Below are 16,804 nucleotides of genomic sequence, written 5' to 3' on the forward strand. Positions count from 1 at the left end.
GATGAACATGATCCTGTCAAACAGCTGCCTCAGGCCCCTCTCACTAACATCATGAACTGTGAGTAGATCCACTTTGCAACAACATCTACAACTGGAGCAGCAACAACACAACCTGTGTAATCAGGACGACCAGAACTATCAGGACAATCAGGACCACCAGGACCACCAGCATCAACAGAACCTGTGTGACCAGGGCCATCAGGACCACCAGGACTGGCTTGTTTTCGGTTGGTTGAGATGTTACTACATCAGTCACAGACTCCACAACAATCACTGTTCCCTGGTGAGTTCTGTCTTTTCTGTAATTCAGCATCATTCAAGGTTCCAAAAACATTGAGACGTGGAATGACCACAGTCCTTTATGATTCTCCGTGATCTGGTGTCAGTGAGTCAGGATCCCCTCAACTACTTCTAACTCGTCCAGACTTAGGTTCTACTTTTAGCTTTAAGTATCTTTGTGAATTAGTCTGAGTCAGAAACATGAGGAGTCCTGAAGTTAGGACTGGCAACTCATATTCATTTCCCTACCTCAACCCATAGTTAGGAAACTGTCCCTCCGTGTTCTAAAGGAAGAAGATGAATATACTTTTTAGACACCTGTGATATGCTGCTGCACGCACACACACACACACACACACACACACACACACACACACACACACACACACACACAAACACTACATCCCCAGGCTGCTGGATGCCAACCCAACAGCATAACATCTTTATATCATCAGCAGCACAGAGTGAAGGACATTGAAATCTTAATTTTTCTAAATAAAGGAGGCAGTTTTACAGTCTGTCATAATGAAAAATACAGATTGATGTGGGATTTACACACATTCAGGAAACAAGGCATTTAAATCCAACACTAGTCCCAAAGACCAGAAGATAAAGCCTGTTGTAGCGCATTGATATCCCGGCTGGTCTTTATCTCTAGAAACAGCAGATGAGCTCCATCTGTCTTATCAGCCACACACTCAGCTCAGTGTCTTTTTCACTGGATGAAGTGCTGCACTTTCCTTCAAAGTCAGTGCTGTGAAGACTCATTATGACACATGATGTGAGGCTGTGCCTGTCCCAGATGATGTCATGGCTGACTGTGCTGCCTCAGTGTGACTGTACCTCTGGAAAAATTATTCATAGAAGAGAAAGTCAAGGACACAATGTCCAAACACACAGGTGAGGTTTTTACACCCAGTCTAATGGATGTTTTGTCCAACCATCACCACAACAGTTTGTGTTACCACAGCTATGAACAGGAGGAAACACCCACTTTAACAATGTGAATAACTGTTGAACAGCCCCACCTACAGCAGATACTATTTAGAGTAGATAGCATTATGATTAATATCAGACATTGAAAAACTCCCTGCAGGCAGGAATGTGGCCCCAGGTACTGGATCTTTTGTCTCTCATGGCAACACTCAACATACCTTTTCACTTATTAAGGCATGTAAACACTGTGATGGGAAACTGAGAAACACCACTGGGTAAGGTACAACACAACACAGCAGCAGGAGTGTAATTGATTTACCAACATAACCCACAAATAATGTTGGAAATATTACATTTATTTATAAAATAGCTTTATTAAGACTTTAGATTGTCACTGTGCAAATAAGAGCAGGCACTGTACAGAGCACTTTATAATGTCTGATAACAAATGTTCATAATAATGTGATAATTATTTCATTTCATCCCAGAGTACAAAACCTTTTGAAAGCAACAATCTGCCCGTTAAAAAAGTCACTAAGAAAATAAACTGTATCTGCATTATGCTGACAACATATAGCGCAATTCATTTCAATCTTCAAACATAGAAGAAGACAGATGGTGAAATATCATATGATACCACATTTATCCACATTACCTCTGTTAAGTAGCAGAATGAAATGCAAACCAAGACAAGAGCCTAACCTGCAACATTAGTTTGATTATAACACAGATGTACATCCCTCACTGATCCCATGCAACTGTCAGAGCTATAAATGTTGAACAATGGTTATTTCTTATCCCCACACTACAGAGCCACAGTAATATACAGAACACTGTACATTAACACATCTTAAAACTATGCTGACAATATCATGCTTGCTCATTTAATATGACAGTAACCACCACTTCTAACAAGCAAAACATGCAGGCAACCGGCAGTCCCCACTGACCTTAGTAAACAAGCAGAGCACACAGGTGACAGTGGATCTCTCTCCTCTTTCTGCATCTTTAAAGTCCAGGATCACAGAGACCCAAGAAAGAAGGATTTACAACAGTTGTTCTTCTGTTTTTACAACTCTGTCTCCTTTTCTTCCCCCTCACCTGTTTCTAAGTAATATTCATCATCTGTTGTTGTGTCTGAGCTGCTGTCGGAAGACTCCTCGAAAGTGCTAAGGCTGGAGATGTAACCTCTGGAAGGCAAATGCCCTCTGGGGGACTGGCTGTCCGCTGACTGTGGCGCTCCTGGTGAGCTGGGAAATATAGGGGAGGAAAGGCTGGGGGGTGTGGACACTCGTCTGGATACTGGTGACAGGGGAGGTGTTGGAGGGGGTGTTGGGGGACCCTCTGTATCCCATCCAAAATGACAAGTGGTCATGTTAGGGCTCCACACGTGGGCTTGCTTTGAGGATGCAGTAGTAACAGGTTGAGCAACTGAGACTCCTGAGCTCCAGTTTGCCAAACGCCTGGTGAGTGATCGAGGGAGAGATCTTGATCTCATTTTACCAGGGTCACTGGGGAAATATGGCACATGACAGTCACTAGGAGGCTGGCAGCCATATTCCAAAGTGCTCCAATCAGGTGTGAAAGCCCACTGATCCCAGTCCTTGCTGGTGCCTCTACAAGTCAAGGACGATTCAGAGAGGTCACCCACACTCATGAATCTGGGCCCAGTGGAGATGCGTCCAGGCCCTGAGGGTCGACTGGAGAGTACTGAGCTCACAGAAAACGACCTTCCAGGCTCAATGCCATACTTTAAGTCTGCATAGGAGGATGTCAAGTGCTCCTTGTCATGTCCTTGACCTGCACTTGGAGGGCCTGTGGATACCCTGCTTTTTCTTGAACCTCCCAGGCTGATTCCCTCTCCTGGCTCACATGGTGAGATGCTGCGACGCTGCAGCTTTGGGCTGTAGAATACACTGTCGTCTGTTACATCAGGTGAGGGAAATGGGGAGAGCGGGGATAGAGAGGAGAAAGGGGAGAAGGGGCTCCTGGGATTGGATGTCGACTTCCTGAACTGAGAAGGATAACCAACAGATGGGTTAGGGCTCCTACCAGGACTGTGATCTCTACATGAGGGAAACTGGTCTGTGGGTCTATAATCTGTCCTGTTGTCATTGTAAAAGTCAAACTGGTGTGTTGTTGGGCTGTGGACTTTCAGATGAACTTGGCTTTTACTTTCAGACTTGAGTCCTGTTGTCTCCTGCTCATCTTGGTCAGTTTCTGGAGCAGAGTTGTCTGACCAAATGGAGAACTGCTCTCCTGCCCCTGTGCTACCAACAGCTGAAGATGGTATGATAGTGTATCTGTTTTGTGTCCATGTCTTTGTACCCTCTGTTACTTTTTCATTATCCTTCAGCACCACCCCCCCTTCCTGCTCCCGCTCCTCCAGCGTTTTGGTACTATCAGCATTGATGTCACTGATACTGATGTCACTTGAACCACTAACAGAAGGTGTTTGAGAGGACCGTTTCCATTTCCATGGAAATGACAGATCGTCATCAGTCCGTCTAGTGCTGAATGTTTGTCTCAGTCTGTTAAGGACCTGGTCCATTTTGTTGTTGGTCTTGTTGGCTCTCTCTGAGTCTGACCTTGACAAGGTGGAGTTCGGTGTGCTGACACTTCTCTTCAGCGCAAACCGGCTTCTCTTTGGGCTTTGTTCACTGCTGCTCTCCACTGAGAAAAATCTGCCTTTACTGAGTACACCCTCCTTCGTTCTTCTGTTGCAGCCTTCTTCGTCCTGGGACTGACTCTCTGCTGAGCTGCCACCACTGGAGCTCTGATCTGATTGACTACATGGTTCACCTGAAACTTCCTTATTCTGCACTGTGTGTGGCTGTTGACTTAACCTGGTCTCCAAAGAAACCACTGTGTTTGCATTATGTTGCAAAGGTTTAGGTGTGGTATTCTTTGAGGCAGCTGTGGCTGTATCTACTTTAGATTTAATGCTGTAAACCAGTGTCTCGGTTACACATGTTGAAGAGGAGCTGTGTGCCTTATCACCCTGCAAACACTGTGAGCTGATATGAAATCTGTTGTCAACAAGTAATATCTGGCCGTTCTGGTGATCTTGGCTGTTGTTCTTGCTGTGATTATTGTTGACGTGATTGGTTTCCGAAACTCCACACTTTGCACTTTCTTGCGTGGCAGCTTTGTTTTGGAAAGGCAAAGATAAGGTCTGGGGTGGGCTGATAGGTGACTGATGGGGTTTGGATGTGGGAATGGTCATGGTTGCAACTGGCTCAGTATGTATGGAAAGATGTGGACTGTAAATTGGCTGAGAGGCTTTTTGGAAGAGGGGTGATCTGATTGTGAAAGTATTAGAATCTCCTTGTGTTGACCTGCTAGACATAAGAGTCGAGTATGGTGTAGAGCTATAACGAAGCTTGTAAGCACTTGAAAAGTCAGAAGGTAGGGAGAGAGGAGCAGAGGACCTGCACTGGACAGTGCCAGACTCCACTGACAGTGTCCTCTCCTGCCTGGGTGTGGTTAAGTCCCATCTTCCCTGATCAGAGATTGTAGTGTCACAAGGTCTTTGCTTCGACCTCTCTCGCTCTCTGGATGTTAAATCAGCAGAGTCAGATGACAGGGATCGATACTTTCCTCCTTTCCCCATCTGTATGCTGGAGGGGGTAGGGGACAAAGGAGATGTATTTGTGGTTGGACTGTTTGATCTTAGAAAGGAGAAGATGGATGGAGCTCTAATGCTTCGGGGGGACCTGGAAGGAGACAGAGGACTTGTTGGGGCTCCAGATGGATGTGGCTTCTCCACTGTGACGGGCTCAGAACGCTGCAGGTCCACCGAGTCCTCCCATGTTACTCGTCTCACTCTCTTTCCCTCTCCCCCGGGGCACGGATTCTTTGGGTCTCTTTCTGGGCTGCTTGAGAATGTCCTCCCTTCCTTAGGATTGGAGGTTTTTGAGTAGATGGGGCTGGTAATGTTTGGGGTTGTAGGGGGAGTTAGGAGAGAGGAGAGGGTGATAGTGGTGGGAGAGGATGTAATGACAGGAGTGGCAGGAGGAGTAAGAAGTGATGGGCTGGGGTCAGTTGTGGTAGATGGGGCAATTGATGCAATGGATAAGGGGCTGTAGTTTGTTTTAGAGAAAGTGCTGACTGTGGGGGTCAGGCTGGACACGGTTTTAGGGCGGAAAGGCTTGGGCATGGAGCCATAGCTTCTTTCAAAGCCAAGAGGTGTAGCATTGCCTGTGGTGGTGATTTTGGGTGTTTGGGTAGAAGAGCCAGTGGGTGATGAAGTATGAGTACTGGTCTGAGAAGAAACTGGATGAGAATGAAAAGAGGAACTAGTATGGGTGTTTGGGACTGGGGAGAGACCAGACGTAGCTTTAGAAGTCAGAGCTTGACTGTTGAGAGTGATGGTGGTAGCAAGAGAAAAAGACTGTTTGGTAAACTTCTCCTTGTTTTGAGGAGATGCAAAGATGCTGTTGGTTCTGGAAGAGCAGTGATTATTACTGTGTTTCCTGCTGCTCTCAGTGGGAGTATTTAAGCTCTTGGGATTTAGCAAAGTAGGTGGTGACTCAGTTACATTTGCTGTAAATAAACTATTCCTTACATCACGCTTGCTGAGATCTTTAGAGTGACTCAGTGTTGTTTGTGCTGTAGCTCTGATAATTTTAGACGAAGACAAAACATCAGGCAAATGATGAAGCTTTTGTGGCTCTCGGATGTTTAAATTTGAGCCACAATGCTGTTTGACAAGCCTGTCTGATTTGTAGTCAGGTGAATTCTCAGCATGTCTTTGTTTGAGGCTGGGAGTTCCTCCATGAGTCTTCATAACAACATTCAAGTTGCCTTTGTAAACTGACTCTGTTGTGTTGTTGTTGTCTCTGTTATTGGGGATTTGACTACTAAAACTTTTGTTGTCAGTTGCACCCGGCGAGGCCAAGTCCCTATTATCATTACAGGGTGTGTTCACCTCGTCTTTGATGTTGGTTGGATCATTCAGGGTTAGAGGGGAACTGCATTCTGGGGTAACTTGTTTCCACCAGGATGTGGATGTCAGGGTGGTTCCTCTTGGTAGGGAGTGGGTTTTTAGGAGGGCAGAGGGATTATATGGAGAAGGTCTGGGTGTGGAGACTAAGCTCTTTTGAGGTAGGTCTGTATTTTTCTCTGAACCCCTGCAGTTCTGTTGCCTTGCTGATGGCCCCCTACTCAGGAATGTCAGTTTGGAACCTGTTTGAGGTTGTTGGGTGAAGGGTGTGTCTCCTGTGTCTTTGTTTATAGGTGAAGTTGAAAAGAAGTGAGATTCAGATACGTTCCTTTCTCTGTGGTTGGAGGATAGGACAGGCCCGGTTTCAGCTGACCTATAAGAAATGGACGGAGAGAGACTTGACTTTGGCCTCTCTTGCTCTTTATTGTTGAGAAAGGTTTGAGAGATGTGTGTCCTGAACAGGTTTCCTTCTTGATCACTTGGTGAAGGGTTTTCCTCAGAGAGGGTGGGGGCTGCGTTAGAGCTCCTGCCACTGGAGTTGACTCTCCTTAAAGACAGAAGTAAACTGCTGGTTGTTGGTTTAGAGCTTAAAGCTGAGAGTGCTCCTTGATGGCCAGTTTGTGGATTTCTCCTTCGTTCATTTGGGTCAGGGCACAGGGGAGATAGTGGAGATGCAGTTGTGACTACAGGGCTTACAGTACCTGCATCTAGTTTCCTGTTGTCCATCCTCCCAGAGTTTGCATCCAGAGAGACAGTCTGAATTATTTTACTCTTAGATTCATATTGCAGCCTTGCAGGACCACTCTGAACTGACCAGTCCACTGTATTCCTCCTGGTTCCCACAAATGGGACTCTCATTTGGGCCTGTGATCCATCAGTCAACCCCCTCTCCACACCATGTTGGTTCTGTATCTCCTGAAAAGGTTCATATCTGTGGTTTGACACAGTTTTTGTCACATCTTCTGAGTTTCCATTACCCTCGAACCTTTTGGTCCGTCGTAGTCGGCCACTCCAGTGTGGAGCAAGAACCGTTACCACTGTGGAAGACAGCATGGTTACTGCAGCGTTGGACAGTTCCTCTAAATCCTTTTGGTTCTCAAGATTTGTACAGACCTTTATATCGTCCTCTAACTCTATGGATCCAGAGCCAGTCCTTTTTGGTTGCGCCTCACATGGAAGGATGTGCAAGCCATTATGTTCATGCGGTCCACAGTCACTATGTGACAAATGCTGACGTCCGCTCAAGTCCTTGTTAGTCTCCAGTTCATTGCAGACAACTGTGATGACCTCCTCTTCCTTTGAGGCTGGAGATGGTGTTGCCTCTGGTAACAGGCAGTTACTGTCTGTCTCTGGTGGTGATGTTCGTCTGATAAACTGTTATAAGAAGAAGAATTACTATAACACATGTAACATGCAACTTGCATTAATTAAACATATTTCATTCATTATTTTTTTTAAATTGGGAAACAATGTTAAAATTAGGGTTTTAAATTACATTTTTGCCATTTAATCTACCCAGATATAATATTGATTTGTATGACCATACAACATCGCAGACAAGACTTGTGTTTATAACCACAGATCAGGTCTGTCCATCTCTCTCATTATAGCCTAACTGTTTTCATACACCAGCTTCAGCTCTTCATATCATACCAATGCAAATTCTGTGCACAGCAAAGTAAAATGCAGTCACAATGAGTGTGCTGCCAGAGAAGCCAGAGCTTGTCTAAAGCTTCTTTTCCCATGGTGCAGCTATTTAAGAGATTCTGGCCTTGACAAACTGGTTACTTTGAAAGATGAGGACACACAAAAAAGCACACACACCCTGTCCCTTCTCACTCTTACAACAATAATCAATCACAGTGTTTTTTCGTTTGTCACTTATTATGTTATTCATGCTTTATGTGGTTTTCAGAGAATTTCAGTGGCTTATTGTTTTCTAAAAGGATATGCTTGAATATTTTGGATTTACATTTGCTGTGTGTCAGATTTCACCTTGTAAACCAGTTCACATTATATTATAATAAAGACGGTGGCTGATCTTTACCTGGCCACAGCTGTCCTCAGTCTCAGCTTTCTGTGGTTCAGTCAAACTGGTAAAACAGGGGAGAGAGGACACATGAAAACCATTAGACATACTCAGGATTCAACCTGTCACTTACTTGTGGACTGGAAATAATGCAGAGTGTGTTACCCAAAATATGAACTATAAGCTCTGGAGCTTTGATTACACATTTTATGACTGCTTTATTGTTACTGGCTGAATTATTCACATCAAAATTGAATGAAATGGAATAAATTTGACACAGCAGTTCATCACCTGCGGCATCATTTACATGGAACCATGATGTGTTTACAGTAAATAACCTCCCAGTGAAATGTAATGAGCACTTTACCTGAACGGAAGAAAACCTCTGATGCAGTGAATTGTGAAATGTTGGATACTGAGACGAGGAAACAGATGTGATGTTGACGTGTTGAAACTTTATGAACATGATAGTGAAGGTGTGAAAAGTGAGTGTTTCATGATTTTACTGCTGAGATAAACACTGAAAATGAATAAAGTCCCTCAGCAAACAATAAGTGTTATATCTGTTCTCAGAGGGATCTCAGAAAGGCCTCTTGTGCTCTGCTGTAATGTTTCTGTGTGAAACATCTGATGGATTAGATCTCTTACATTTACCACAGTAATGTGGATCAGCAGGATGCTCAGCATTCCTCTGCCCTGTCCCTGAACTGCTCTCACTGTAACACATGAGCTCTATAGCCACACCTCACAACCATTTATCAAAGCACCTGCAGGGCATTTTATGTGGGACATGGCCGCACATGGCTCTCACACACACACACACACACACACACACACACACACACACCTTCATGTCTCTATAAGGTCATGTTGAACAGACAGTTGAGGGGGGTGTGTCTCTTGAACCAATAAAGCCTGTTTGATCATTGACCTTTATTGACAGGTCCATGGAAATCTGTGACACAGACACAGACACACTGTTGTCACCTTTTGTGCAGAGCAGTTATTCTGTCAGATTTGATCTAAACACAAAGATGTAAATTCCTCCTCTTTAACTTAAAGTAACCCCAGACTCTGCCATGCTGCTGACCTGTAGATAACACATTAACTGTGAGGGTGTAGGGTTAGGGTGGTGACTCTCAACATATTGGATCCACTGGAACACAGTATTCTTCCTGTTGGGGCTAAAGTCCACAGACCAGGTCCAGGGGATTAACCCTGCTGGTCTGATTAACCCTACTGGTCTGATCTCTCTCTATCTTTTCTCCTCTCTCCTCCCTCCACCCCCTCTTTCTCCTCTTAAACCCAACTGGTCGAGGCAGATGGCCGCCCACCCTGAGCCCGGTTCTGTTGGAGGTTTCTTCCTGTTAAAAGGGAGTTTTTCCTCCCCCCTGTCGCCAAGCGCTTGCTCTTTGTGGGAACTGTTGGGTTTTTCTCTATAACAAAGTAAGGCCTTACCCTGTAAAGTGCCTTGAGATAATGTATACAATTGAATTGCAATTTGAATTGAATCTTATGGTCTGATGAACCCTGCTTGTCTGATCAGGTCTATTTGAACCCAGTGAATCACGTCAACACAGTATTGACACAAACCATAGTCAGGGGCCAGATTCAACTGTCAGGGACCCCAAAGCAACGATTTGACATCAGACTCCAGTTGTTAATTTGATTGAAACCTGTATCATGTAAGCATGAGGCCCCTCTACAAGACAGGGCCCTGAATACTCTGGGGCCCGTCTTACATCTCTTAAGAGCTGTTCAATGACCAAAAACCAAGACACACACACACACACAGACACAGTAAATCATGAGCTTCTGGGGCTCCTGAGGATCTAAGGGCCCCTGAGCAGTTTCCTCATTGTGCCTAGTTGATAATCCAGTCTTGCATGGACCAGGTTCTTCACCTCCTGGTCTTAACCTCCGAACACAAGCACAGAACTGCAGCAACCTGATTACATGGTCTAAGACTGGGATGGGGTCTGCAGGAACCAAAAACACCTGCAGGAGCTTCAAGGACCCATGGGGCCTGTAGTCCTGAGCCATGTGAGTGCACATGGCTCTGCTACCTGCTGAGAGGACCTTGTCGAGTGGACACTGAGGGAACGCTGCAGTATCTCATAAATGGATTCGAAAGCAGGACAGACCGGACCCCAAACCGCTACCCTGTAGTCCCTGAACTATGGGTTTAAGCAGGGGGAGAACTGAATCTCATGAATGTGTCTGTCTTACCTTTGTGGATGGGGGTCAGGCGTCAGCCTCAGTTTTTGATCTTGTTTGTCAAAGCGTCGGTTCTGAGAAAGTGTCAAGAAGAGGGAGGAGGCTAATCTGGGTCCAGAAGGCTTCTGGATCTGGATCTCCGAGCCAGCACAGTGAGCAGCCTTCTCTGGTCTTACTACGTCTGCTCCAAATATCAGAGCTGTAACAGATCCACAGCAGCTGGTTAAGAGCTGTGTGTGTGTGTGTGTGTGTGTGTGTGTGTGTGTGTGTGTGTGTGTGTGTGTGTGTGTGTGTGTGTGTGTGTGTGTGTGTGTGTGTGTGTGTGTGTGTGTGTGTGTGTGTGTTCACCTCTGTGCGCTCCCTCCTGGCTGACAGCTGGGAGCTGGTGGTCTTGGTCTGTTATGTTTTCATAACCATGCTTTTCTTGCAGGAACCTGTCACCACGTGTTTCCTCCTGAGCTCTGAAACACAAACAGGTGAAGGTTCATCTTCATTAGTCCAGACCAGCTGCTGTAGGTGTGTGTAGACTGATACGTGAGCATCAGGTGGACAGATGCATCATGACTGATCAGGATTTCATGAGATCCTCCAGAGTGACATCATCATCAGAAAACTGAGGGTACAAACACCAGCAGATACAGTTCTTCTTCTTCTCTGCAGACGCCCCAGACCCGACATGTTTACATTTCTAACCCTAACCCTGCACGTCGGTCATGGCGCAACCACCTGATGCAGAGGCTCCACAGTTACACTGTTGTAACCCCTGCACACACACACAGTCCAACTTCCTGTGAATGTTAAGCAGCGTTAAACTGTTCAGACTACTCTGTGTGACTCCTGCTGCTGGTTGTTATCCTGCATGACTGTGACCTGATGCTGGAGGAGCTGCAGGCTACAGAACTTTGGTATTTTAACAACTGATGATCAAAGTAGCTGCAGACTAATCAGTGAATGATTAAATCTTGTCCTTGCCTTTCTGCAGGACTGAGTGTCTGCTGTGATCTGACTGAGTGGTGAAGAAGAAGAAGCAGCAGCAGCCATGTTTCCTCCTCTCACCACTGTGACTGAGCTGCACTGATAACATGTGGTTACATAACAGTTCAACTCTGCCCACTCCACACTTTCTCTTACAACCAGAGCACAGTGCTCACACACCCACTCACACGTTGACTCTAACGTGCACATTTACTGCTGAACCCACGCTACAAGCAAACCGCCAGGCGCAAAAGTGACACAACACAGATGAGATCCAAATATGAACCAACATGTCTCTGCAACATTTGTTGGATAAACACAACTCACTCTCTCTTTATCTCACCTCAGCTGCTGATTAAGATCCAGAGGCCAGAGTCAATCACTCTGATTGGTCTTTGGACTCTGAACCCTACCTTACCCGCCTTCAGGGCCGACTCTCTGTCTTCATTACAAAATAATCTGTGAGGCCTTTATTAAAGCCTGACATGATGTGACATGAGCGAAGCAGAAAGAAATATGAGGGAGGAGGGAGGAGGGAGGGGTTCCTGCTCTTCAGCAGCGACCTCAGAGGCCAACATGCCTCTGATGTGTTTTTATCCTGCCTCTGCCGGAGGCAACACCAGACATCTATGACATCACAAGAACTGAAACAGAGAGACATCACAGGCCTGTGATGGTGCAGCATTTGGATCTGCTGCTCATGATCACATGTTCCCCTCAGGTTCTGTCCACCTGAACTAAGGACCTGCCGTCACAGCTTCTCACAGGTGAAACCTCTGCTCCACAGGATGAGGGTTTCCTTCAACCTTCAACCTGTGGATCCATCTCACAAAATCCCGTCACAGTTCCCCACAGATTCTATTCACAATGAGAAGAAAAATCAAATCCAAACCTTTAGAGGTGCAGGAGTCAGCAAACGTTCAACATGAGAAAGTGATGATTGATGATTTCTCCTTTTGACTAATCAGTGACTGGAGCTTCTGCTCTGTGGACGTTCACTACAAAACACACTGATCCAGTGTTCAGTCTTCCTCTTCCTCTTCATCCTCCACTGTAACATCCTGAGGCAGGAATGGAACTGATCTCTAACCTGATGAGTTTCAGAAGGTTTTAAATCCATCAACACATTTTTTTCCCTCAGCTGCAGCTTCAGCACCTGAAGTTAGAAATTATATAATTCATGTTTTTAATTCTCTGTGTGCTGATCACAAACATACATGAAAAATATTTTCAGGGCTGCAACTAAGACTTGGTCTCCCCACTGATTCATTTTTTTAATCATTTCTATGGTTTGATCTATAAAATGAAAACAGTAAATCACATCAGCATCACAGTTTTATTATTTACTATCTATTACTTTATCTATTCTGTGACTGACCAACAAATAAAGATTAATATTCACCTGTCATCACAGAGGACCACGAAGACCAGAAAATATCAAAACCTAAGAAGCTGGAAGTTTTTAGCATTTCTGCTTTAGAAATTATTTATACATTTATTCAGTTACCAAAGTTATTGCAAATTAATATTCTGCTGATCAACCACTTGATTAATCAACAGTTGTTTCAGCTCCAAATATGAAGCTCCTTTATTTAAATGAGCTGAGGTGAACCACTCCTACAGAAGATAAAATGAACCTGGGTGAATAGAAGAATTGAAGATGATCTTGGTTCTGTTGGAGGTTTTTCCTCCCCCCATCTCCAGCTGCTGCTCTTTGTAGGAACGGTTGGTTTCTCTCTATAATAAACTCAGGTGTGACCAGACCCTTCACATAATGTAGATTATGATTTGGAGCTGTACAAATCAAACTGAATGGAATCTGAGGTACTCCGCTACTCCAGTGTCTGCAGAAACACCTGTGAACTCATAACTCAACATTAAATGAATCGATTCATCAAGTTTGATGATTGACAGTTTAAGTAAAATGTACAACAATCTCTACTTCCTGTCTGTTTTATGTCAACCTGAAAACACAAATCAGATTTTTTCTGATGTTTTAATTAAATCATCTTATTTAGAGATTAATCAATAATCTGTAGAAACACTTAAAAGACAGACTTTTTCAAAAGAGTTCATGCAAATTAAACTGTTATTGCTGAAGTTCCTGTTGTGAGAGTAAAATCCTAAAAAGGTCATTTTAGTGACCTTTGACCTGAAGTTGATAACACAAACACACAACAGCTTCAGTCAGTGCTGCAGTCTTCAGTAAATCTACAGTCTTTAGTCAGTGCTGCAGACTTGTAACAGATACCTGTGAACTGTTTGTTTTGACGATTGACTGTTATCTGAGAGAGGCTCTTTGGCAGCTGCAGTGTGTGTGGTGAGTCCTTGGTTGTGGGTGTGTGCTCAAATCTGCCAGCAAAACACTTACATAACCACGAAGATCCAGCCTGCACTAGAGTGTGGGTGTGTGCTCAGTACTGACAAACCCATGTAATGTTCCAATTACTGCAAATGATCTACACCCTAAACGTCTTCAGATTCATCCGGAGACAACTTAATGACTTTACAGTGAGTGGTAAGAACAGGTGAGCAGGACAGACCGAGACTTGTTCTGTTTGCTGCCACACCTTCAGCAGAGCTGCTTATCTTCCAGCCTTTAGATGGGGGGGGGGCGTTTAGCCGATAATAAACAGAGGCAGAGCTGTGGACATGCACAGACAGCACTGTGTGGCACCTCTGTATAACTGCAGGCCTGGATGTGGCCTGGATATGCATGAGCTCGCCTGAACTGGACTAGAACAGCACTGAAGCTGAAGAGGCTGGTTTACAATAGGCTGTGTTAAAGTTTCAGTGTTACTGAAGTGCACGACAAACACACACACACACACACACACACACACACACACACACAGGCTCAGGTTTGTTCACTAAAACCCAGATACGTCACGTTTTACGAGCTAGAGAAAGAGCATGTCACACCAAACCTTTCTTAAAAATCTGGCAATTTTACGCAAACCACGACCAAACACTTTTAAGACAAGTCAACTGATCAGCATGACACTGACCTTTATCAAAAATACAGTTTAAACAACACTTCAGACTTTTTCACAAGTTGCTCCCGCCAGCTTTTGCGGTCAAATGAGGTCTGACCAGCATCGTGCGGCTGAACCGAGAGGAAATGTGAAATGATCAGAATATCTCAACGCCGTATTAACTAATAATAAAGCTTCGAATTGTTACAGGTTTTCGTTTAGATGTGAGACATGCATGTGACTCCAGACAAGCGCTGCAACATTGAATGTACAGATTTTCAAAGGTAGTTCGGCTTGATTTTCTCTCCGTTCATCAGAACGGCTCACACCGCAGCTAAAAAAAAAGTCTCCAGTGAGCAAACGGAGCCAAAGAATGTGCGCAACAACAATTAACAGGTCGATGGAAGTCATAAATACACAGTGTAGTTACACAGTGGTTGATACGACCTTTAAAGACCGTGGACTTACCTCGCCGCAGCGCTCCGTCCGCTCAGCGCGGTCCTGCTGTGAGGCGTCGCTCTCTCTGCTACAGCTCTGAGCTCCAACTCTCCTGCGTCACTTGTTGACATCCTCCTTGAACCGGTTCCGTCAGACCTCAGTGTTCAGCCTCACAGGTCTCTGCATCTCAAAAATATAGGAACCCACAGCAACTGAACTGGGAACGAGCCAAGTGGCTGTCCGTGCCAGTGTCAGAGTGGAGGTTAAAGTTCAACACCTGCAGTCACTACCGGGTTCCTTCAGGACACTGCAGCTGTTTGATCCTCAGAGCAGCTGTATTATGACATATTTTATTACATTTTAAAGACGAACTGCTGAACCCTGTGATCAGCTACATGAAGACAGTATGTGCAAAACCTGAAACACAAACTTCTTTCTAACTCACAAGATGCACGTGTTAATTCAGAAAACACAGCATGATTCAAGTCAGAATGAATTTTGTACTCAGATGAACTATTGATCACACACCAATCACAATCTCAGATACTTTAAACAGTGATTCCTCACCACAGTTGTTCCTCAGCCTATGATAAGTGTGGATACGTCTGGTCTTTATCCTGCATCTAAACACCATAAACACGTCAAAGTGTTTTTCTCCACATCTTCACTTTAAGCTGTTGAGAAAAGATTGCATTGAACTGTTTTTATTTTTGATCAAGTGAATCATGATTCCAGAGAAGTGTGCAGGAGTTTGTGTTCCTCAACATTTAGATCAAACCCAGGCAAGCATGTTGGACTTCCACAGCCTCCAACACCTGGCATCCACTCCTCACAGCTCTGGCTTAGTCCCTGCAGGAGGACCAGCTCCTTCCTCCTGTTCTGACAGCTCTTTCATTTCTGCGTTGTTCTGGGATGGGAGGGAAGACTGAGCTTTACCTCCTCTGCAGTGCAGCCTCGTTAGTGTAAATCAAACTGAACAGACGAGAGGCTCACAGGTTTCATTAGTGAGTGAAAACAACATGTACAAAGTTATTCTAATCAGTCCAACAGATGAAGACGAGGACCAGTCACATGATCACAGCACTGTCATACTGCAGGTCTCCTGTCCTACTACATCCCAAAGGGATCCTACTGGATCCAGGTCTGGAGACTGAACTGGACTCACTGTCATGTTGATGAAACCAGTTTGTGACATGGAGCATTATCCTGCAGGAAGTAGCCATTAGAAGTTGGTTAACTGTGGCCATGAAGGATGAACATGGTCAGCAACAACACTCAGACAGACTGAGATCATCAGACCAGGACTGATTGGTGTTAAGGCCCAAAGTGAGTCAAGAAAACATCTCCACACCATCACACCACCACCACCACCACCACCTGGACCGGTTGGTCCATGGATCAGACTCTGACCCTACCAGCTGCCTCAGCAGAAATCCAGATCCATCAGACCAGGTCTTCACCTGTCCAGTGTTGGTGAGCCTGTGTCCACTGCAGCCTCAGGTTTCTGGTCTTGGTGACAGGAAGTGGAACCTGATGTGGTCTCTGCTGTTGCAGTCAATCCACCTCCAGGTTGATGTGTTGTAAAGAGTGGTTATCTGAGTGACTAGAGCATTTCTGTCAGCTCCAACCAGTCTCTCTCATCCACACAGAACTTCTGCTCACTGATGCATCTGTTGTTAATCAGCAGCTCCAGAATCACTCAGACCAACAGTCAGGTCACACTCAGAGTCTCTGAGACTCTGATGTTTGATGTGAACTTTACCTGAAGCTCCTCACCTGGGTCTGCTGCCACATGATTGGCTGATAGACAACTGCATTAATGAACAGGTGTACAGGTGTTCCTAATAAGGCACTCAATGCGAACTTGTTTAACTGACATTCATTTCTTTAAAAACAAAAAAAAAAACAAAAAACATGTGAAGTTGTCCGCTGTGGTATATAAATCACAAATGTAGATTTTATTTTGGTGAGTCACCTGAGCTGGATCGTGTCCGTGCGGATCCAGACTGA

At 44.9% G+C, this 16,804-nt stretch overlaps 1 protein-coding gene across 2 annotated transcripts; it reads right to left on the reverse strand.

The window, feature by feature from the left end:
• Positions 1-1,564: 1,564 nt before the first annotated feature.
• Positions 1,565-15,055, reverse strand: LOC139625647 (uncharacterized). 2 transcript variants are annotated; one of them, XM_071485807.1, is made up of 6 exons: positions 14,825-15,055; positions 10,755-10,867; positions 10,419-10,605; positions 8,208-8,253; positions 7,274-7,534; positions 7,117-7,197 (listed from the first exon to the last, which is right to left on the reverse strand). In XM_071485807.1, the coding sequence occupies exons 1-6, from the start codon at positions 14,923-14,925 to the stop codon at positions 7,192-7,194; spliced, it is 714 nt and encodes a 237-aa protein (XP_071341908.1). In that variant the 5' UTR covers positions 14,926-15,055; the 3' UTR covers positions 7,117-7,191. The 2 variants fall into 2 exon arrangements, with proteins under 2 accessions (XP_071341907.1, XP_071341908.1); XM_071485806.1 differs by having other exon boundaries at positions 1,565-7,534; positions 14,825-15,047.
• Positions 15,056-16,804: the final 1,749 nt, after the last annotated feature.

Source organism: Trachinotus anak, unplaced genomic scaffold, assembly GCF_046630095.1.
Source record: "Trachinotus anak isolate AG129_WGS33_773 ecotype Australia unplaced genomic scaffold, CSIRO_AGI_Tana_v1 ptg000009l, whole genome shotgun sequence".
In the NCBI taxonomy this organism is placed as follows: domain Eukaryota; kingdom Metazoa; phylum Chordata; class Actinopteri; order Carangiformes; family Carangidae; genus Trachinotus; species Trachinotus anak.